Source organism: Carassius auratus, chromosome 25, assembly GCF_003368295.1.
Source record: "Carassius auratus strain Wakin chromosome 25, ASM336829v1, whole genome shotgun sequence".
Taxonomy (NCBI): Eukaryota; Metazoa; Chordata; class Actinopteri; order Cypriniformes; family Cyprinidae; genus Carassius; species Carassius auratus.
This window is the reverse complement of record NC_039267.1, coordinates 13,815,990-13,840,052: the sequence shown is the minus strand read 5'-3', so window position 1 is coordinate 13,840,052 and position 24,063 is coordinate 13,815,990. Positions and strand designations below refer to the sequence as shown.

The 24,063-nt window shown below is 39.6% G+C and overlaps 1 protein-coding gene across 1 annotated transcript in view; it reads right to left on the bottom strand.

Moving 5' to 3' along the window:
• Positions 1 to 24,063, bottom strand: part of LOC113043422 (S phase cyclin A-associated protein in the endoplasmic reticulum-like) — an 86,082-nt gene that overhangs the window by 4,834 nt on the left and 57,185 nt on the right. Inside the window, 5 exon segments of the mRNA XM_026202783.1 lie at positions 7,198 to 7,347; positions 10,521 to 10,767; positions 15,330 to 15,485; positions 18,452 to 18,672; positions 22,144 to 22,267. Of these exon segments, the coding sequence (XP_026058568.1) occupies positions 7,198 to 7,347; positions 10,521 to 10,767; positions 15,330 to 15,485; positions 18,452 to 18,672; positions 22,144 to 22,267 (898 nt within the window).

Sequence of the window (24,063 nt, the reverse complement as noted above, 5' to 3'; positions counted from 1 at the left end):
TAGTGTCAGAATGGTGGGAGAGATTAAGAAAAGTAATTTTTCGGCCAAACGCAGAGAGTACAGAATCAATCTCTCACATTAGTTCTGGACAAGACTAGGGAGTGGTAGAGATACTGCTGTATTTCTAATCATTCATGAGGCTGTTAAAAATTACAATGCCGCAGACACACCGGATACCTGTTTACCTCATGAACCCTTGGAACCTTCAGTGGGAATGCAGAACTTTAGACTAATTTCTTGTCATACAACAAGCTGACAACATGTTAGGTAATGTAAATGTGATGATTTACAAACAGGCTTTTCAATGTATAGGACGCTGCGTAGGACGTTTTTTAGGATTTTATTAAATGAGAATTGACTGGATTGGGAAAACTAGCCATTAACCACCAGAATTTGCAGTAAATTATTATAAAATAATTTTACAAAAAACAGCCAGCATCTTTTGATTTAAACTTGTGAGGTCTTGAAAAGACATTACAAAGATTATACGAGTTATTACAGAGAAGCGATAGTTAGAATATCCTTACTGATACATTTTTTTCCAGCTTATAAATGATAAAATGATTAACAACTAATCAGAATCCATCCTGTCTTAAAGGTCTTAAGAATTTAAAGCAGCAGACAACATAACTGCAGCACATGCTTAATAAACAGAACATTACTGTGCCTTGGTGTGGACACTAATAGTTATTATCTTTATATTTATGATTCTTCAAGTGAACGGGCCTTAAGACCAAAAATGTGTACTATACAAAGATGATTTTTGGTGATTTCAAATTGAGCTAGTTTTTCCCTTTTTTATGTATATAACTGCTTAAATGTTTGACAAACACTTTCGATGTTTAAAGTTCCTAATTTAGAAATTTCACGCAAGTACGGTTTTCATCAGCGGACAATATCTCAATTTGCTACCATAAAGTTAGTTAGTTAGTTTTGATACATATCTGCGTTCTCTTGAACACGTAAACTAATTTGCAAGGCAGAATGAATTCGCGTAGATAGTTTACGAAACCATTCTTTCCCAATGCGAGAGAGTATGAGTTTGCGTCCATCTGTGGGGGTTGCGGTTTTGTTGACATTCCACCCACAAATCATGCAGCCATCTCATAATCCTTCAGCACGTGGTGCTTCATCTTCACACAACTAAACAATGAGCCCCCCCTCAAGTGTCCACGCAGGGGAGACATACAGCCTAAGAGCTTAGAGGTTCCCTACAGCCCCAACCCAAGAAAAAAACTCAACCACCTCCCTCTGGCCGGGAGAAATGACCCTGCTCCTAACCAGCCCCAAACTTGGATTAGGACCTTGGCCAAGTCCTCCTGTACCAATGTCTGCAGAGGTATCCGTTCAGTCATTGACATCATAAAAGCAACGGCAGGCATTTGAACTTGCGATTCCTCCCCCACTTAACACAGATGGCCATAAAGAAAGGAAGAGACAAGGCCTAGTGTTGGTCTAATGTAGAGTGCACTGGAGTTTTCAAACAGGGCCACGCTTTTACGGGCGGCCTATTACATAACTCCCGGCCTGTCGACTGAAAACAAAGGGAGCATAAAGTTAACGCAGTGAAACGCAAACATGCACACTCTGAGCGACTCAAGGTGAAGAGGAAGGAGACCTGTGGGCCAGGGGTTTGTTCTTTGATGAAGATTTGATAAGACGGCCAAGAAAAGACGAATGGCGACAGTAAAACTGATGGCCGGTAAGATGTGTGGAGCCATTGCGAAAAAAAAAAACTCTTTATAAAAACAATCCTTATTAGCGTTGTTAAAAGAACTGGCTTGTGCAAATTGTTTGAATCCTGTATCGAACATGAGGGTTAAATGCAAATCCAGAGATTAATTTCTGCTACTGTCAAATGTCTATTAAGACTATATCCAGGAAACAAAATTATTTCTGGGTTACTACGCTTGGAATTTATTTTAATAATGGAATTAAATTAAGGTTATTGGAAGTTGGCCATTGATAATTATTACAAACTTGACCATCATGAAATCTAATTTGCATGAGGAGGGATGTTAATAAAATCGGTTTAGTACAGATACCAATCTCCAAATGGGTAAAATATAAATTTATTAAATTAAGGGGTTGGACACTTTTCAAAGCCCCTAAAAAGGATGAGTCCATTTTAAGGGACCCCCTTGTAGCTATATATAATATTTTAAAAGATCTATTTATACTTTGATAAAAGTAAAATATTAACTGGAAAGGATTTACTTGCCATTAAGTTGACCAAAGAGAAACAAAATTATGCTTGTCTCTACATGCAGCTATGTTTAGCGCCACATTGCTTGTGCGTGAAAATGACAATGGAATAAATCTGTGTTAGTTTTGTGTACAGTGTGAAACTGGCCGAACTGTTGTTTTTCAATATAAATGGGAGTAGATGATGCAACTGTCCCATGCTGCCAAGACACCTCAGCAATTTTTCGTTGGACCCAGGATATGTCCACTCTTGCAAAACAACTACAAATCTACAGCTCTGCCTTAAAGATGAACCAAACCGAGAGGATGAGAGAATGTTCACGCCGCTGATAAGACAGGAGGTCTGCCTACATACAAGGATGCAAAGAGAGCACTCAGAAGAGGAAGTTATGGCTGAAGGGCCTTATCTGAACAACGCCTACCGCCCCCTCTTAACAGTCCATCCAGACAAACTGACGGCGACTGGTACATGGGCATAAACAAAATTAAAAGACAAAAAAAAAAGATCTGTTGGTTTTCATCACTCATTGCAGAAAGATTGCATCTTTGTCATAAAAATGGCTCCACTTGCCCGTGTACTGGGAAAGAATAACTGACTTAAATACCTACTGTTTAGTTAATAAATCAAGTGTCATCTTCGATCCTTCGAAAGATAATCTTTTGTTCTCAAGAAGCCGATCGGTCCTGGATCATGCTCAAACACAACATTAGACGCAAATGGAGCCCTGAACTCTGAACGATTTACGGGCAAACAAACACAATTAAACAGATGAAAAACTGGAAAAAAGAAATTGACAAAAATCCAATAGTATGTTCAACTTGAATTCACCCTTCAGGGAAGCCGTAAATCCTCCTCACTGTCGTCAATCACGGCTGTCCGCCTGCAACGTTTTCAATCTCTGTTACAAGAAAATCACCAAAGATGTTTGGTGAATTTCCATAACATCGGCCTGCGGTGGTCTAGTACATCTAATCAACGAGGGTTGGGTTATCACTACAGTAATGGACTGTTGAAGGAAGTGCTTCAAATCTCAGTTAAACCAGGATTAGACGCTCTAGGTTCGAGGGAAAAAGAGATGCCCTGCAATTGTAGGGAAGAAGTGGGGGAGATACTATAGGCGTAAAAGAAAAATAACCCTTTCTGAAGATAATACAAGTGAGTGCATTGGATTGGCTCAATCTGGCACTTTTGGAAGGGTAGGGGCTACAGGCTAAAAGGGGCTAAAAGGGTTGTTAGCCTTCACCTTTCTATCGCCGCTAAAACACCAAGTGTGTATAGATAATAAAAACAGATCTTTGCCTGGAATCACCTTAGAAGCTACGCACAAGGAAGTTTGGCGATTTCATCGACTGGACAAAAAAATATGAAAACCCTTATATGGCACACTTTTTTTAAAAAATACTTAATGGAGAGTAACTTAATGTTGAGTAAGTCTACAGATATGTGAGTTTCATTTTAACTTGGAAATAACCTTTTTTGGATTGACCGTAATGAAAAGAATCAACTATGAAAGCAAGATTTGAATTAGCATGTGAAGTAAAATGTTAATTCACAGCCAAACAAACAACAACAAGAAACTACAATGGTCAACAAGTCTAAATTAGTAAATGTTTATGATTTACAACAGTACATTAAACCAAATAATTATTTGGATTAATCCACACTGACCAATAGAGTATATGGTCTAAACTACGTTTACAGGTTTGGGGCAATTTTTTTTTGTTTTTGAGAGTTTCTTATACTCACACCAAGCCTGCATTTATTTGATTAAAATTAGATTAATATTAAGAAATATTATTACAATTCAAAACAGCTGTTTTATATTGGATTATATTTAAAAATGTAATTTATTCCTGTGATCAAAGCTGAATTTTCAGCATCATTACTCCAGTGTTCAGTGTCACATTATATTCAAATTCACCGTATTTATTGAAAATAAATAAATAAATAAAAATAATAATATATAATTAATTGAATGCATGCTTTTTCAATAAAAGCATTAATTAAAAAAAAAAAAAAAAAAAAAACTATCAACCCAAATGATTGAGTGGTACTGTATGTGACATCAGCCAAAATAGAAAGTCATTTCTTTGAGACATTTTTTTTATTTGTAATAACTTGCTCTGATGAATTGTTGACAATAAGAGCAGGAACGTATGTTAAAAATGTAAACAGAGACTATTTTGAATTCAGGTTGACTTATTAAAAATGAACTTCTCTATTCTGCTGGCCATCATTCAAAAGTCTTTATGCCCCCCTTGAGTATAAACACACTTCCTATCAGCTATGACGGTGCATATCTCACGCTCTAAATGGCTCTGTGACTGAGGGTCTGAATCATATCCATGTGGAAAGAACAAAAGTCCACCAGTAGTTTTTCCTGCCTTTATGAGCTGCATCATTTCTCAGATGCACACATGTAAACACAGGCGGGCCGAAGCGGAGCGCAGCGCTGCGAGACAGACCAGAGTCAGTGCCGTCTTTGTCTTCTGCCACTGCTTACATTAGTCTGAAAGAGTCAAATATTCCTGCTCTAGTCTCCATTTATCCTGTACGAGAGCCGTGTGGACATATACCAGGGCCCCTGACACTGGCAAGTATCCGAGTGGAGAGGGGCGGGGCCACAGTGCCAAGATCTACGCTGATGTTTATGTCATTTCATTCAGTTTAAATGTGCCGAAGTGCTTTTCGTGATTGGTTGGTGTTGCTGCAGGCATACTGTATATATAGTTGATGGGAAAAATAACAAGGAAGAGAAAATTGAAATTAAGCAGGCAACCATGAAAGAAACTTTTCTCTACCTTGCAAATTCCTTACAAATATCTACTGACCCTTTGGAGCAATTTAATGCACCATTGCTGTCTAAAATAATACATTTTAAAATTAATACGATAATTAAATAATAATAATAAACAATCCTCCATGTCCTGCAGATTCCTGCAGTTTTTCAGCATCTTTTGCATATTTGAACAGTTTCCAGCAGATGCTGGAAAACTGAAGTGTGCATATATGTATATACACCTAGAAATAAAAAGAGGAAATACAGTTCAATTAGACAATGGCCAAAGATTTCAAATCTTGAATGTGACACTGGGTAAAAAATGCAAATAACACACGAGCCTAAACAGTTGCTTACCAAAATTCTACCTGCAGACAGACAACTAACAGCAATGTAAAATGATGCCACAAGTCACAATTCATCACGTCAGCTTGCGGTGGCTGCACACACGTGGTAGGTGAATCCAATAAACTTCAACTTCACATGACTTACCAGCAAGAACTTTAGCCAAAATGCATCTTAGCTGAATAGCTTCACCTTATTTTTTCCAGCTCTCTCCAGAGCACCTGCCAGTGTGGCTGCTGTTTTTAATAATAAACCCTGACTTGCAGCCAAATGGCAGCATAAAACAGCAGCTTGCGTCCTGGAGGGAAGTCACAAGTTTAAAGACTTTACAACCCGCCATTTTTCAAATTAACAAAGTGGGCTGTGAAGATATGAATATTCACAAGGCGTTATTCCCAACCCGCTCGTCGTTTAAGTCCCCCCAAGTGAGCACAAAGCCCAATCATCTGTCACGTCCCCCTTGATTCAATCATCAACCCTCATTCAATTATCCAATATAATATGCAAATCAACCCAACAATGGCCAACAAATGCTAATTACCTACATCAAAATAATTAAATTGGACGGCGGCAGCACAGAAGGACCGAACCGCCATAAAAACAGAGGCCGTTTCTTTAATTAAGAGCAAAAATGTTTTAAATTAGAAGCCCATAAATTGCAAGGACTCTGACCGCTCCCTTCCCCGTCCCCCGAGGGGACATTAAGACGTCACAGACGAGGTTTCCACGTGATGCACGCATAACTAAAACCCGACCGAGTGTGGCGTACACACACCTGCCATGCGGTCGTCTGCTTCCAGGTAAACGGAGCATGCAGAGAGTATCAGGGACTCCCACTTCTTCATGCCAGGCTGATCTGTGATCTGTGCTGCCAGGTGAGTTCAGCCCCTTCCCCCCTCCACCAGGCCCAACAAAGAGCGGGACAACTGCCAGGCGGCGGATAACAATGTCTGTCCCTGCTACACAGCGCAGAGCCGACAGAGGTGGCAAAGGCACTGCATTATTCAGCAGCATCCTTTTGTTGCTATTGTGTTGGTTGTTTGTAAGGAGAAAAGTACACCTGCTCTTGATCTTATGACGGCCAAACATTATACACACCTCAGGTGACGGAGAGGAAAGATCTTTTACAGTGCACTATTTGCAAACTACAGTTTATTTACAAATGTATCATACTTGGCACTTTAATCTGATCGGTAACATTTGTGTATGTGTATGTGTGTGTGTGTGTGTGGGGGGGGGGGGCGTTTTTATGAAATATCAGGACACAACTTTGTATAATGATATGGGAATGACAGGTATTACAAGGAGAGGGTGACTTATGAGGACATAACCCATGTTCCCATTTTTCAAAACGCTTATAAACCATACAGAATGAGTTTTTTTGAGAAAATAAAAATGCACAAAGTTTCCTGTGAGGGTTAGGATAGGGTGATATAATATATATATATATATATATATATATAAATTAAATGTATCGAAATGACACTAAAATAACACTGATCTACACAACACTTTCCACAAATATTATACAAATGTGCAATTCTTTTTTTTTTTTTGGCTTTATAATATATATGTTTTTAATTGCAGTCCACAACTTTTTGTCGCTAGTAGACATGCTACATAAATGATTATCTAATATAAAATTAACGTAACATTAAAATATACTGTATCACACTTGATTCACTTTAATAAAAAAGAAATGCAATAAATATTAGCAGTTATTAACAGTTTTGAGTAAATTACATGTGCTCTTTTAGCTTTGAAAAATCTGGGATGAAATGGTTATACTATATGATCCATCAAAAAATGTGTTTGTTGTGGATATACTGCAGTAGTGTTCAAAAGTATGGGTCTGTATGACTATTACCTGGTTGTCTGGGTGGTTGACAGTGAAGTAGCCGACGCAGATGATGAGCTCGTGGAGCAGCTCCTCTGCGCTGTGCTGAGAGCAGTACCACAGCAGAGAACTCACAATGTGTCTGAAGGCCAGAGACAGACCCTCCGCTCCTAAAACACACTGGACACAACAGAAACCTACATCAGAATCTGATCAGTGGAGGAGTCAGAGAAGTTTATGTGCATTAAAGAGCCATGGTGCTCATGTCGTTTCAAAAATGTATGACTTCAGAACACAACAGAAGAGAGAATGTTTTCTGTCCATGCAATTAAAGTCAATGGAGACTGGAGACAACACTGGAGACTGATGACTTTTATTTCGTTTGTGTTGTGAGAAGCAAGAAAATCATTCAGGTTTGGATCATCACGAGGGTGATCTTTTCTCAGCAGGAGATGTGATGCAGGAGAAGGAGGTGGATCTCGTTGCTTGTGAAGGTCGCACTGGTTCTGGATTCAGTAGTCCCACCTCAAGACCCCCAATTCTCTCAAACTAAAGAGATGCTATCGGCTGGTCTAGAGACAGTATTTATTAAACATGTCAACATGACTGAACGCCTCAGGGTCAGCACTGAAACTACTGACATTTTCTGCTGGGTTGGAGGAGTGTGATGGGATGGAGAGTCTAAACAACCACAAACAACAATACCTGACATTTTGCATATGTAATGAGAGCAAGACGCTGGGGTTGCATCACCACAGACAGTCTGTTTGAAAAAACTCTGATTAACATTTCTTACCAAAATTTATATTTCCAAGACTTCAGATTTTTTTTTAGCATTACTACTGAATGTTTGTTTATAACACTATTGAAAGGCCAGCAAATTATGTAAATATTAATTTGCGAACCAATTAACTTTTTAGTTAACATTAGGTTTAAAGTACTATGTGTAGTGTTTAGATTGTGAGGATGACATCATATGCTGGACAGAGGTACAGTGGATGGATGGATGCAGCAGAGCTCTTTACTTTAAAACAAAAACAAATCTAAACAAAACAAACCACACACACACACCTAAACAAAACAGAACAAAAACAAATAAAAATAATACAAACCAAAACACGACAAAAAACAAAAATCTATGGCAGCACATTAACGCCAAAAAAAAGAAAGAAAAGTAACTGCAAGGTTTTTTTCCTTGCAACTGCAAACTCACATCTCATCAGAATTTTGAGATATACATTCGCAACCGGTATAAGGCCTTTATTGCAAGATATAAACTAGCAATTGTGAGAAAAAAGTCAGAATAGCAAATTTCACAATTCAGAAATCTGAAGTCCGAATTGAGAATTTGTATCATGCAATTCGGACAAAAATAAAGTCAGAATTGCAAGATGTAAACTTGCAATCGCGAAGAAAATCTCAGAACTGTGAGATAAAAGTCGCAATTACCATTTTTTTTATATTATTATTCAGCGGCGGAAATGGGCTTCCATACAAATCAAATCAAACTAAACCAAAAAAGTTTTCAGAAACCAAAAAAACCCAAAAAAAAGACCTGTGTTAAAAATAATCAATCATATGCATTACCACTTAATTGAAAATAAAAAAGCAATAATTGCGTTTTTAATTTAGGAGATTTCTGAATGCACCACCCAAGGTCAAAGAAACACCTTACCTACATTACTAAAATGTACTACAACTACACTACAATGCATCACCCAGAATGCTGCTGGTACCTTCTATCTTGTGTTGAATTTTTTTTTTCTGTGGATATAAGCAAAGTTAAAGGGATAATTCACCCAAAAATGTTTATTCTATCAATAATTACTCACCCTCATGTCGTACCAAACCTGCAAGACCTTTGTTCATCTTCGGAAGACAAATTTCGATATTTTTGATGAAATCTGAGAGCTTTCTGACCCTACATAGACAGCAATGCAACTGACACGCTCAAGACCCAGAAACATAGTAAGGACATCGTACATGTGACAGCAGTGGTTTAATAAAGCAATAAGCCATGGTTTACAATTAATTTAAACCGCTAAGGGGTGTTGTTAGACAACGCGAAGGAATGCCTAAAACCCTCTAAGCTGTTATAAATGCACTGTAAACCATGACTTCTTGGGGCTTATTGTTTTTATAAAACGGTCTTCAACATATATTCTGCAATGCATGCATGTGAATTCCTTTGCTTGTAAACAAGATTAAGAGCATACATGCATCATGGTATTTTCATGAACTCCCATTGAAGACTGACATGGAAAACAACTAATTAACTGATATTTTCATAAAGTCTGAATTACTACTGCTGTCATCACTGAAAAACTAGTAGCTACTTTTAGTTACTCCCCAATACTGACTTTATTTACAAAGTACGATATGAAAACTGTCCATCATACTGATTCCCAGCTGTTGTGAATAGTTGGCACGAGAAACTGAAAAAGCTTGAGAGACACAGAGTTTCTACAGCAACACACTGAAGTAATTCATAAGTTTTCCGCCCTCCTTGTTCACGCCTAGGTGTTTACATGATGATTTAGCCTCGCGATACCGTTCTTGTCTCTTTATCGTGTCGGCTGAAGTACGACCGGAGCCTGTGAATGTTAAGCCACTCTCCGTCCGCATTACTCACCCGGAGCTTTCAACATGACTGGCTTGGGGTCAGAGGTCAGGTGTGTTTACATCCACCGGGTTAACTTTGTTCTGTGAAGAAACACTGATATCCTACCAGTGGCTCTGAGGGCATTTGGAGGAAACCCTGGCTGGACCATTAGCTCGAGGCTTATGTCTTTACGGTCCACGTTTGTGTGTGCAGACGTACCTACACAACCATTAATGAGAGCCCAGGAGCTTTTTATTGCTTTCAGAACGTCTGTCTGAAGGATGAGGCTGACAGATCTGCTGCTAGCTGAAGGCATTGAGAAAAAAACAAGCTGTGCTGCATTACTTTAAGCAGACAGGGTGGCTTCAGAGAGCTGAACTACTCGAACAGGATGGACAGCATACCGGAAAAGAGATGGTCACATACAAGCATCCTTCCACAGAGCTTTGAATCAAAGAGGCAGGATCTCACAGATTGTAAACAGGACCAGAGCAAAAAGGTTATTCATCACATGAGGAGTAGCTCAACAAAGGGTCGCGGTACTTTTCAGAAGACAAACATGGTCTTCTTGACTCTATAAAACACTTCAGCCAGATTCTTTTTTCTCAAGCCGGGTTTATAAAACTTAGAAATTTGGTGTGCTAACTAATTAAATAAATATTTATCCTGAAGATTTGTCAGTGATATTCATTTAATTTTTCAACCATTTGACACATCTAGAACACACAGGAGCCACAAACGAAGTGAATACCTGGAAGGCTGAGAGGTCCAGCAGGGCGAAGGTGTTGAGGAAGCGCAGTCCCTGGAGGGCCACCTGGATGACGGCGGGGCTGTAAGGCTCCTGGGGGCCTACGGGGCCGGCTGAGAGAGAGTCTGGGAGGGCACTGTGGAGCAGGGTGCAGTATAGCATGTGGAGGACGCCCACTAGATCGGTGCTCTGCAAGAGGGCCGTCAAACCGGTGGGGTCCTGACGTTTGTTATCAAAGATGCTCAGGGAACTGAGAACGAGAATTAGAGGGTGAAAGAATTGCAATACAGTTATTATGTCTACATTTTGTAAAATAAATATAATAATGATTATTATTCAATTTTTAAAATTGCTAATGTTAACTGCTAATATTATAATAAATAATATTATTATAAAATTTGAATATCATTACAACAAATTAATTGGAGGAATTGGAGGGTTAAAGTCTTGCAATGGGTTAACAACAATAATAATACTAATAAATTATTTTATGTAGTTTTTGGCAAAAAAATTTTTTTATAGATTTTAAAATCTAAATATGAAAGACTTTTTTAATTCTATGCAGTGTTCTAAAGATTCTGTATTAGATCATGCATATCCATATAAATATGCATATTTAAAAAAAAATCCATATAAAAAAAAATACTAGGCAGTACGACAATCTGAGCATAACCTAAATCAACAGACGTTCAGAAAAAGCACATAACGTTGTGTAGGAAAATACTCTAATTCAAATATCCACAAACAAGATCAAATCACACATGATGTAGTACAAAAGGCCACTTTGTTCAACAAGTAAGTGTCTTTAGCCAGACTGACACACAAGAAATGAAAATCAAATCGGGGTCAAGGATACCCTTATTTTATTAACAAGGCCAAAGGTGCTTCTAATTGCATCACAAGTATCATGCCAGTACAAATAAGGTTCTCATGTTTATGCACCCTTCAATCTGAATTACTGGCCTTTCAAACAAAGTCAGCAGTGCACAGGGCAGTTCTATGGTGTGCAATGTGGCAAAAGGTGGCAGGGGTGTGGTCTAAAACATCATAACCTGAGGGGTTGCTGGTTATTTGCTTAAGCCACAAAAACCGAAGACCCAGGATGTAGGGGAGTGTGGGATTGTCTGGTCCCTGCGGCTTCTAGATTTACTTGCTAGACCAGAGCCTGTCCGTTCTGATATAAATAACGAAGGCAAGCCCCGTCTATGAAGCATGCCTATGGGGCAAATATGTTTAACTGGATACATTTGGCCCTGCCTGGCTCAGGAATGAACACAACGACACAGCGAGAGTGGATGAATGAGATGGATAGAATGTGATAGATATATAGAATTAATATACAGAGATGATAGAATGTGTTAGAAAGAATGAATATATAGAACATACTGAAATGGACAGAATGTGGTGGCCAGATGTATAGAATATAAAGAGAGCTGGACCGAATTTGGAACAGATAAAATATAAATATACAGAGACAAATACAATGTGACAAACTTAAAGATAGAATGAATGTATAGAATATTTAAAGAAGTGGACAGAATGTAACTGACAGATATACAGAATGAATATCTAGAGTATAGGGGGAGAGGGATGTAGAGGTGAGGTAAGGACATCATCTATAAACTCATCAGGTGAATCTTGGGGAATCTGAGAATCTGACCGTCCAAAAATCTCATTCAACAATGACAATCCTGGAGCACTCCACAAAGCAACAGAAGAGCCAAAGTGGAGGGAAGCCTTGGAACTTGGACAGCCATCTGTCAGCCAATAGCACTGACTCCACAACTATGCAAACTCACCTCACTCTCTGGCCATCTTGGGTTGCAGCACATTTAATTAAGACCCATCTTACCAGATTTACAGCAGCATGTTTGTGTGTCTCAGTCAGGACAACACCCTGAAGATTAGCAGGATTGGTAACTTCATACCCCTGAGGGTCTGGGCAGGAGCGCTCCTTAAGGCTGATCTGAGACGAGATCTTCCGTTACCGTCTCAGTGGCAAGACTCTGGATTTTGGTATCAAGGGCTGATCCCTAAACAGCACAAAAAAGGGCAGGTTCTACAAGGTGTCACATTGCAGTTGAGGATACGTCCATGAACACTACACCTAGTGCACTGAAGGGGAAACAGACCTTTTGGTAAGCCAAGGGAGGAAAGGGGTGTCAAGCTTGGTGAGGGGGAAACCTCACCCTCGGCAATGAGATCACCGCAAGTGCAAGAGATCGGCTACTCAGGAATAAGCTTCCGGGTGGAAGCCACCTTGCGGGATAGATCTCGGCTCTGTGCCTCTCATCTACGCTTAACCTTAACCGGCGAAAGAAAATCCCCAGAACTGGTCTCAGTTCAGAGGAGAAGGGCAGTATCCGCCGACAGTTGTGATCAGTGTCCACATGAGGGAACAAAGACTTGGTTCTCACAGAGTGACTGTGCATGACGTACTTCACATATCCTGACCCTGAAACAGGAGACAGCGGAGTGGGAAGAAAGTGAAAGGCCTGACAGAGGCAATTTGAGCCTAACCACTGACCCCAAATAAGCATCGTCTGATTAATCCATGCTTACAGCTAAACCTGTGGTAATGCTGTTAGCGTCTATCTGATTTAGAGAGGACGAGATACAATATATCTGGAACTCTGATTTGCCATGAAACAATTTCCTTGAAGCAAGGCGATTTAATGACTGGAGAGAAAAATAAGGTTTCTAGGTTGGTCAAGGTGTCTAAAACTCTGCTGGATCCATGACACCGTGGCATAGAGTCACAAAGGGAATGGGGTCAGGATCCCAATATGTACTGAACCATTTCCCAACCCCTTGCTTGGTCTCTCTCCCAATTCCTTCTTGTCGTTTTACACCAGGAGTGCTCAGACTTGCTACAGTTGATTTGAATCCAACCCTGACCAAACTCACCTGTGCCAATAATCAATGTTTAGGAGTCCTCAAAGACTGCATATGGGTGTATTAGAGTAGAAACTTTGCAGGAAGGTAGATAGCGCTCACCTGCTTTATAACAAGGAAAAGCCCCATTAGTTAACTTGAAAAAAGAAAGTCCCCTCATCCAAAGCAGAACAAGCAGATACTCCACCATTCCAATCTATTCTGAGTGCAACACAAGCCACAATTCATAAGCTAACACGTCGTCATTAGCTCAGCACAAGCGCTCCTTGACAAGCTTTCATTGGCGCTGATGACTATCGATATTTAATCCCACCAAATACACTGGTAGTCGGTGACAGAAACACAAAGCACGCACTGTAAGAACAAATCCCAGGGTCTGGCAACTGCAAGTGAGCAGAGCAACTCGGAAATGTCTAACACGAACCACAAAGGGACAACTTCCTGGCCTTCAGCAAAGTGAAGAATGATGGAATGGAGCGTTGACTTGATTTTGAAAGATGTTGATTATGCTGCTGAGCAGGACTATTAAAGAGAAGAACTGGCACTGGAGTTTCTCACAGATATTCAGTGTCAGAAGCCAAAGGATGTTGGGAGAGACACTAGAGTTGTCATAACCAGCTGGGTGGCGTTATAGCATGGAACAGCTGGAACAGAACATAGCTGGCCAATAAAGGAGGAGCTATGACCTTTGAAGAAACTCCAAAATCAAAGTGGAATGGACTGAAATATGAATGTGTGCAAATGCAAGAATTATAGTGGAGATCAAGACAGTTTAATTCAAATTGTTCTGAAACACATCCGGTTGCATGGTTGAAAATATATCAGTATCACTTTTTTCCTACCTTTTATCGCACCTTACAACCAGGTCTTTTTTTTTTTGCTTCACATTTCATGTTAGATCGTGTTTTTCCCAATGTATACAAACGACCGCTCCTAAAATGTATACAGTGCAGTCTAACGAATGTTGAAAGCAACAATGCAGCATCACAGTGATTTGTCTTTTCTGCAAGTCAGGGTCAGAGGTCAAAGGCGGGACATCACAAGCTGTGACTGTGTGGTTAGCCTCTGTCAGCAGTTGTGCATGCACAAACGCACTCCAACGCAGATGTGGGTGGGCCACAGGCAGGAGTTTACAGTGTGGGGAGACAGAGCCGTGGGGCCGCTAGATGACTATCAGCACAGGCTCTGCAGGGCTAGTGTCAGACAATGGGAAATGAGCTGCTGATTGATGGGGCTTCTGCTTCAGACATCTGAACAACAAAACTACAGTGGACTTCACCTATTCATCCAGATAGGAATGAGGTTATCTACTAGTCTGGTGGATGTTTGGGAAGGGTGCAACCACTATAAATAGATACTGTGAATGTATCATGGTACAGTGATTGTAGTATGATTGAACTTTGAGAACCCTACAGTACTAAATATCCACCATGGTAACTAAAAATACCAAAATATTGTAAGGATGTCATGGTATATGCCATGCTACGTTTTTTTTGTAAGCAGACTGGATAGGTATTTCAAAGAGTGGATGACAATGGAGACAATGGGGGTAGTCGTGGCCTAATGGTTAGAGGGTTGGACTCCCAATCGAAGGGTTGTGGGTTCTAGTCTCGGGCCGGACGGAATTGTGGGTGGGGGGAGTGCATGAACAGCTCTCTCTCCACCTTCAATACCACGACTTAGGTGCCCTTGAGCAAGGCATCGAACCCCCAACTGCTCCCCGGGCGCCGCAGCATTAATGGCTGCCCACTGCTCCGGGTGTGTGCTCACAGTGTGTGTGTTTGTGTTCACTGCTCTGTGTGTGTGCATTTCGGATGGGTTAAATGCAGAGCACAAATTCTGAGTATGGTTCACCATACTTGGCTGAATGTCACTTCACTTCACTTCACAAATTAAGTAGCATTAGAAATCACTCACCGACCAGTCACAGCAAAACACAACTTGCACATCCCATGGAGGAAAGCTGTGGCTTGCTCGAGAAAGGCAGCCATCTTGGGACTCTCGTCAATTGGTCCTTGTATGGACAGGAAACAGCCATATAGCTTGTCGATCAAGCCCATGTTCACCACGTAGCTGAGGGAAACAAGCCGAAATGCATCAGACTTAATAAAAAAAACATTTGAATGACAATCTCCTTGAGTGGATTTGGGTTTATTTAGTCAACATTTGTTTTCTGTTATTCGCCATTTTTTTTTTTTTTTCACACTATGTGGGATTGCCTTCTCTTGGGAAAATGTGAAGGTGCATTGAAGGGTTAGTTCACCCAAAAATTGTAATTCTGTCATTAATTACTCATCCTCATGTTGTTCCAAACCCGTTTTTTGATGCTTATGTCATGGACTGTTTTAACGATGACTTACTTTCTGGGCCTTGAACGTGTCAACTGCGTTGTAGTCTATGCAGGGTCAGAAAGCTCTCGGATTGCATCTAAAATATCTTAATTTGTGTTCTGAAGATAAATAAAGGTCTTACTGGTTTGAAATGACATTGGGGTGAGTAATTAATGACAGAATTGTCATTTATGGGTGAATTATCCCTTTAATATTGGCCAAAATGAGAGCAGCATTTGGTTTTGGACATTCTGTAACAGGCTTCAAAGTGGCAGCACACTTATGAAACCTTAAAATGCTGTCTAAGTAGACATCTCACAGCCATGAAGGCCACTGCAATCCAGAATACTCCTGGCCTGAAATCTGAGCTCTCATCTGAGCCCAAAACTCCTGCCTATTATGTCTATATCTCTAATTTGTCTGGTCAAATGAAAGGTCTCATGACCATGTTGGTCCGCACCCTCCTGGCTACAAATCAGGCCTAATTACAGTATTAGTGGATGACAGTGTCTCCGTGTGCCAGCTCAGATCTAGAACAGGAGGAAAGCCCCCCTTCTTCCCTCATGGCTCAGGTATTCTGTCCCTCCACCCTCTTGCACTGCCGAAAGTCTCCTGGCAGTCAATCACTGGCCCTCCCAGCAAAGTCTGGGCCAGCGTTCTGTGGCTCCAGCGCAGAAAGAGCTGAGTCAGTTGCAGATCCACATCTCACACGCTCTACTTTAGCTTCTGTTACCCAGTCTGTATATTTCTCCCCTTCATACTTCCTTCATACCTCCTTTTGTTACGGCTGTCAGTCAAATGAGGCTGCACTCAAAGGTAATTAGAATTCTCCCTCCCCCTTCTTCTCAACAGGTCAGCCATCACCTGAACTAAAGCCTCTTGTTATGGCTTTATCCTCCTCTAGGGTTTGGCTCGAGCAGAAAGCGGCTTTCCACACACCATTGTGCAGCCTTTCATACACTTCATCCAGGCAACATAAGCCAAAGTGATCAGTAACGATTAGGTTCCGCTAAAGGTCTAGCGGACCTGGATGTGACTTGTTCATAGTTTTTCCACCTACAGCAAATTCAGTTATACAAATTCTGACTCTTATCATTTGGTTTTCAATAAATGTTTTTCATCGGACAGATACTGAGATAAATTTGACCATTTTTTGGATTCGTGGCCAGGTGTTAATGTCTACCTGTACATTGAGCCTTGCTGGTCATATGGGAAACGCAGGTTTAAATCTGGTCTTTGTATCACTTCTATTCCCCCCATAAATCGGTTTCCTTTTTACTTTTTCAGTCAATGAAAAACTAAAAAAGGACATAATTTCTTCCCTGCAGTTTTATTTTTGGTAATCCAGCCACTGCTTGGTCTGTTACGTCCATGTCTGTAAGGTCACTCCACGGTCACTGCACTGGGCTTGAGACTGCTCGTGTCAAACAAATCATGGGAGGGAACACTAAGGGATTGTGGGAAGCTTGAGATTCTTAGCAGGCTGGGCTGTCTGCCTTTCTTCAGAGAGCAAGGGAAAGCCCAGCACTGGCGCTCTCCTCCACACTGCCCTACTCTAACGCCGAGTTCAACTTCAAGTCGTGTACTTCAAGAAGGGAATTTTGGCTGATGTAAAGATGAAAAAACTTTAGATCACGGATATAAGAAGAGTTTCTGGCTAAGTTTGGAAAGAGTTGCATCCAGGAGCAAACTCCACCCAACAAATGTGCAGTAAACTAGGGTCCTCATTTGTCAACAATAAGTAGAAAATGTTCTATAATTTGTCCTATGAATGAAATTTAGAATGTGTGTAAACCGGCTGCAATGAGGGGGGGGGGGTGATTTTGGAAACTTTTTTCTTTTTGGAAAACCCTCTCTCCATAGGATGTAGGTTGACCCAACTCCAGAGCAAAATTAAGTGCATTTTGCTTAAAATAAGTAAAAGTATCTGCCAGTGGGGGTAAGAGAAATTATCTTGTTTTCAGAGGAGTTCACTTGTTTTAAGCAAAATTCTCTTTATTTAGATTTTTTCCCCTGGTAAACAAGACTAAATATCTTGTTTTTTTGCTTATCTAGTAAATGCATTTTGATCAAATAATTCTTAGATATTTTGACTAGAAACAAGACAAAATACAAAGATATCCCTTATTTTGCAGAGTGTCTTTTTTTGCAATTTACACCAATTATGCAGAGTTGTGCTTACATTTACACACATTCCTACATTTAAGTACAAGTTGGTATATCCCACATTTTGTGTGAAACTATTCTTACACACTCATTAGTCTTTATTAAGATTATTGTCATTAAATTGGAGTAGATTTTTGAACCAATTTCCAAATTGTCTGTTCATGCTAACCTCTGGATCCATTCCAAGAAGTAAATCCCAACACAAGGGATCTCATTCCAAAATTTGAGGAAATTCTTGTGTATTTTACATTGGAAAAAATATTGTTGCCAACAAGAGCCAGGTCATGTTTTCATGCCTTCGTTTGACCGATGAGCAGAAGTTGAGGTGTGCAAAAAGCGAAATGAAAAAGGCAAACTCTAAGACAAAGTAATTCAGGTTACTCCCTCTACACTTTGCTCTTGTTTGGCTGATTTTAAACCAGCACTGTTGTCCAAAAAATGATGTGATTATGTAACTTATGTGTTACTCAACTGGGCATAAGATTAGAATTCAAGAAGCTCAATCAGGTAGAGTCATGGAAAGAAAACATATAAAACAATAACCTGATGAGATCTTGAGTACGTGTGTTGAAGTTCTCACTGGCAACCGGTCTGCTTTTGGCATCTGGAGTGCATATACGTGGAGCATCTCTATCCAAATTAGGTGGGTGCAACTGCCCGAGCACTGTGGCGACTGTCTGCAGAAGTCCTGTAGTCAAACCCTCAAAGACCTGCTTATTGACACTGCAGCTGAAGATGGACTTGTCCTCATCTGGCACAAAGAGCTACGGAAACAGGTATAGATGTGTTAGTCAGCATTGATGGAAACAGAAAAAGCCATTGTGAGAAGTAGTCACTACCAAGAAACAAAGACAATGGTGTCTAGACACGTTGGAGCTTTCAGGTTTCATCAAGAGCTACAGATGAAACATCTTTGTCAGCGGCTCTCAACATGTCTACGAGCGTGTCAAACATGGGAATGTCTAAAACTACAGTCGTGTTCAAACAACTGTAGGCATTTTCTGTAAACTCCGTTTGAAGCTTTAATACAATGAGGTTACCATAACTTACACCATTAAGCTGCAAATCCTTCTTTTGCTGCAGTTTACAAAAACACAATCATTTTAATTGCATCCCTACAAGATGTACAGTTTTCAAAGTAACCATTGAAACTTATTTGGAAAGGTCTAAAAACACCTTTTTAAATTTGCAAACACTTCCTCAACTGACTGATGGTTGCCTCTTACACCAATCTTGGCAGTGACAGACATCTGAGATCGCTCAACAACAGCCCATGCTGGTCTCAATTTCCGGCCAGCACTGTTGCACAATAGACAGGGTCATTTAAACCTCAGCTTGCATTTTAAAACATGTCCAATTAAAGCAGAGGGTGCACATGAAAAGGATCCTGTCCTCTTTTGTTTCCACGTGCAAGCCATTAATCTTTGGTTGGAATCTTGATCCCTAGCGCATAAATAACTACAAGGGTGCTGCTCTATTATTCATCAGCTCTGGGTTATAAATTGGTATTTACAACTCGAAGCGACATTGTCACTGGTGGCGTGCCAATGGTAGGCATACGAGAGGTATTCCCTTGATGGCGGGCGCCACTGGCAGGCTTGAGAAAGGTGGTTCATGTAACAAGAATGGGAGGACGGACAGGGAACATAAATGGATTTTTTCACTCAATGTTTATGCAGCAAAGAGCGAAGCTTGCAAGGGCAATAACATAAACTGTCTTCTTCCATGATCATTTTTTTTCATGCCAACTACTGTCACAAACAGAATTATAATGGCGAGTTAGTTAATGCTATTTAAACTGTCAGCATGTTTATAGCTACCTACCTGAACCTTAAATAAAGTTTGTTGCTGCCACAGTAATGCAAGGACGCATATTTAGCCAGGACAACTAGACTGTGATCTATTTTGATTTATTAAAAATAATATTAATAACACTGTGTGTGTGTGTGTGTGTGTGTGTATATATATATAAATGTATACTTTATACTAAAAATTAATGAATAAGTGAGTCAATGAATAAATAATAAAATTTTGGTGTTTGCTATTATACAATTTTATGTGTCATATATAAGGTGAAATGCATTAAGGTGGTTTAAGAGTACTCAGACGTCATTGGTTTAAGACAAGAAATACAAACAGACTTAGCACAGGTACAGCCCATGTTAAAATGGCAGTTTTTACAGAGGAGTAGGTTAGTATGCTGAGAAAGCAGGGAAAACCAGCTACATTCTCCACAAATCTAATTACAGACAAGGGAAGGGTAGACGCCAATACTGGCCACACTGAAACACACACACACACACACACACACACACACAGGTAAACTGCTACATAGGTCAGCTTGCAAAAATATCTTGAATATCGCTCTTTACTGTCTTAGTCACTTCACTGGGGTGACTATTCTGCCTGTTTATATCAATCAGATGTCAAATAATCAGCGGGCTGACTGACTGTTGTGTTGAGTTTGAAATAAACCCCTGTACCCCCAGGAAATATTATGGCTCTTAGACTGGGACGCACACTGACTGGGGCTTGCGCAAACACACACCTACAAGCCCTATATGACTCAGTCACTGTGTCTCATTCACTAATTGAATGCACATATTAAAATGTATAACCTGCATGCACAGACATGATTCCTCAAAGTCTGCATGTACATAACAATGCAATGTGTTAACTTACATATTAGTAAATTAATAAAACTGACTACTCATTTGGTCTCCACATTATGTCACAGTAACAAAAATGATATGGGATATGTTCTGCATAAAAATGCAGCCAATTATGTGTAATTTGGGTCTATATATATATTAGCACCTGTTGCAAATTCAACGGAAAACGTTTCTGTTACTGTTTATGATGTTCTTTTCAATCAACGCTGAGAAACGCATGTAAACTCAACCCCACTGGCATTTGGTGTCTTTCCATACTTGGTCTCAATGGCGTTAAAACGCTTGAAGCGTGCGATCTGCTTGGTTCTGAAGCCCCGTTTGCCAAAAATCAATGGACAGGATGGTGGGAGAGAAGCACGGGCGGTACGCTGTAGTACAGACAAAAAATAAGGGGTAGACGCAATGTGAAATGTGATTCAGCAGTGGAGCTTTCCCAGATCTTAAGATGATTCAGTGAGTCATATAAACAAGAGAAATGTTGTATGTATTAAAATCCATTTTGGCGCTTGCTTTAAACGGGTAGATGAGCTACATATGCTCTGGCAAGATGAACAAGGCAGAAATGACCCTTTAAACATGACAAACAGCACTTCAGGCCTTTAAAAGCTGAAGTGGAAGTCACATCCTTAGAGTATTAGTTCACCCCAAAAATGAAAATTCCATCAGTTTTTGCTCTCCTTCATGTCGTTCCAAACCCATATGACTTTCCTTTTTAAGTGGAACACAAAAGGAGATATTTTAAACAAAGTACTGGTCCCTCTTTTACATGCGTTCATAATAAATGGGAACTGGAGGTGATCTCTAAAGCATATCTAAATAATTGATGAAAAAACATTTTTACATTTTGTGTTAAATAAACTCTGGTCATTTCTGGTATATATTCCTTAAAAATAATGTTTTAACAATATTATAATTTGTAGTACTATAATTACATTAAGTAATACATTTCTGTCACAGTTTCTTCAAGTTAAACCCAACTTTTATTTTGATGGATTGCGACAGCCTTTAGGTTTCGGTTTGTGTATGATATGACAATGGTTTTTCTCACAAGAAACGGTAAACGTTAATGAAGTGGCTAGAGATCATGTTCATTTGTTCATCTGCTCATATATTGAGTCAGCGTCCAGTGCTTATATGTGTAGTAAACAAAACCGTACGTCTGTGCCATTCATTAACACAGAGATGTGCAGAACATCAGTCCATGTTGCATATTGATTTTAAGTGTACTAACCTACTTTTGATTTATTCATCCAAAATTTGGGAAATTCCGTGACATTCTGTGTTATATGGTAAATTCCGTTTTTATGAACGGATTCCACAATTCCGTCCACGTTTTACGCATTGTGGAAATCATAGGGCTCTCCATATTAAAATGTTGGGATGCACAGAAGAAAGTAAATAATAAAGCTTTGCAATGACATGAGGGTGATTTTTATTTTTGGTTGAACTATCCCTTCAAATGACAATAGTGTAGTGACAGAAACATGGATTAACAGCACATAAAGGTCCTAAAACAGAGCAGGATTAGGCAAAATCAAGTAAGCTTGAGCCACTAATACTCACTGTTAACTGATGGAGGAGAAGGTCCATGAGAAAGGTAATTTTGTTGCTGTACAGAACATAGGAACAGTTGTTGTGGCAGTGTACACAGGACAGGTAATACGTGTTCACGGCATTGCAGAGGGACCTAAAGAGAAAGAGAGAGGGGGGATTAGTTTTCAAAAGCTGACTGCTTCTCCTGTTTTGAGGTTTCCATCTAAATGATCAGGATACAAAGCAGGCCCCAAATAAACATTTCAGGGTTACTCAGACTCGCAGTGTAAAAGATCGCCAATCAGATGAGCCGGGTTCTCTGCCGTAATACAGTAAGGTTATCTGAAGAAACTGACACTTAAAGCTCAGAGTGTGAACGTCGCATGCAATCCAAGAAGCATGACAACACTTGGAATATTACGCTCAAGGGAGTTTCTCCCAGGAACAGTTCCTTATGCAATGCTAAGGAGAAAACATGAGATGTGCCGAAATGAGGGCTCAAAGCGCTCATAGAAAAAGAACAACTGTGGTATTAGTATGATTTTTTTGGGTAGGGATATCATTGTAGGTTTTTTTGGTCACACTTTATTTTAAGGTCCAATTCTTGCTATTAACAAACAAATAACTATGACTTTTGCATCAAGCTCCTAATTTGCTGATTATTAGGTATTGGTAGGAATAGGAATGCAGAATACGGTCATGCACAATAAGTACTAATAAACAGCCAATATGTTAATAACAGGTGTGCAATTAAGCAAATAATTTATAGTGAGAATTGGTCCCTATATGAGTGTTACTTTTATTTGGATGGATAAAAAAAAGAAAAGAAATAAAACTAAAATTAAACCAACACATACACACACACACACACACACACACACTTCCACGGAAATGTGACTTTAAATATGACGATCTCCTTGGAAGGGAGAGTAAAAAATAATTATTAAAAAATTTTATATATTAAAATACAGTAATTAAATATATACAAATTACACATAAACACCTTTCCTTTTTTTTTTTTTTTTTTAAAGTAAATGCATGCCGCTGCACGTCGCTTTAAATATATAAAAAGTGTCATTTTAATAAAACATTTCAACTTTCTTACTATTTTAAAGAATCCTCAAAAAATGCATCACGGTTTCTACAAAAAATATTAAGCAGCAATAACTGTTTTCAGCACTGAAAATAGTAAATAAAAGTTTTTTGAAACAACAGCATAGTAGAATGATTTCGGAAGAACCATGTGACTGATAAAGTAACGACACTGGAGTAACGATGTGGAAAATTCAGCCCTGCATCACAGGAATAAACTAGTTTTTAAAGTAAAAAATATATATATTTAAAAATGCAATAATATTTCACAATATTACAGTTATAACTTATTTGATCAAATAAATGCAGCCTTCGCAAGAATTAGAAAATTCTTTCAAAAACATATTTAAAAGTCTCTTAAACAAACCCCATACTTGTATATAAACCCGACACCATGGCATTCCCACTGCACCGCAGTACTGCCACAGCTCTTTATTTTAAGGGATCTTACAACAGACTCAATTAGATGAAATGGAGAAGAACTGAATACTGAACATCTGCCTCTCTTTCGCGTTTCCACCATCTCTTTCTCCAACTCCTTTCTCTTGGCTCTTGATAAGAGTCTAGCCGTCAGCGCCTTCAGGCCAGCAAGCCACTGTCAAGTCAGTCAGGCCTCTGTATTTTGTCTGTTCCACACCAGCCCGAGAGGAGATTAATGTAGCTGATAACTGACCAGTCACTCCGCTCCCACTCCAGACCCCCAATCCACCCCTCTTCCCAACCACTCCTTCATTAGTTAATATTTTCTGACAACTGTATATTTTATCCCAAAGCAGAGTGGCGGGGCCCTATCTGCCGTACAGACAAATGGAATCTGACTTTTCTTTTTCAAACCAGGCCATGTTTACTTCCAGCCAT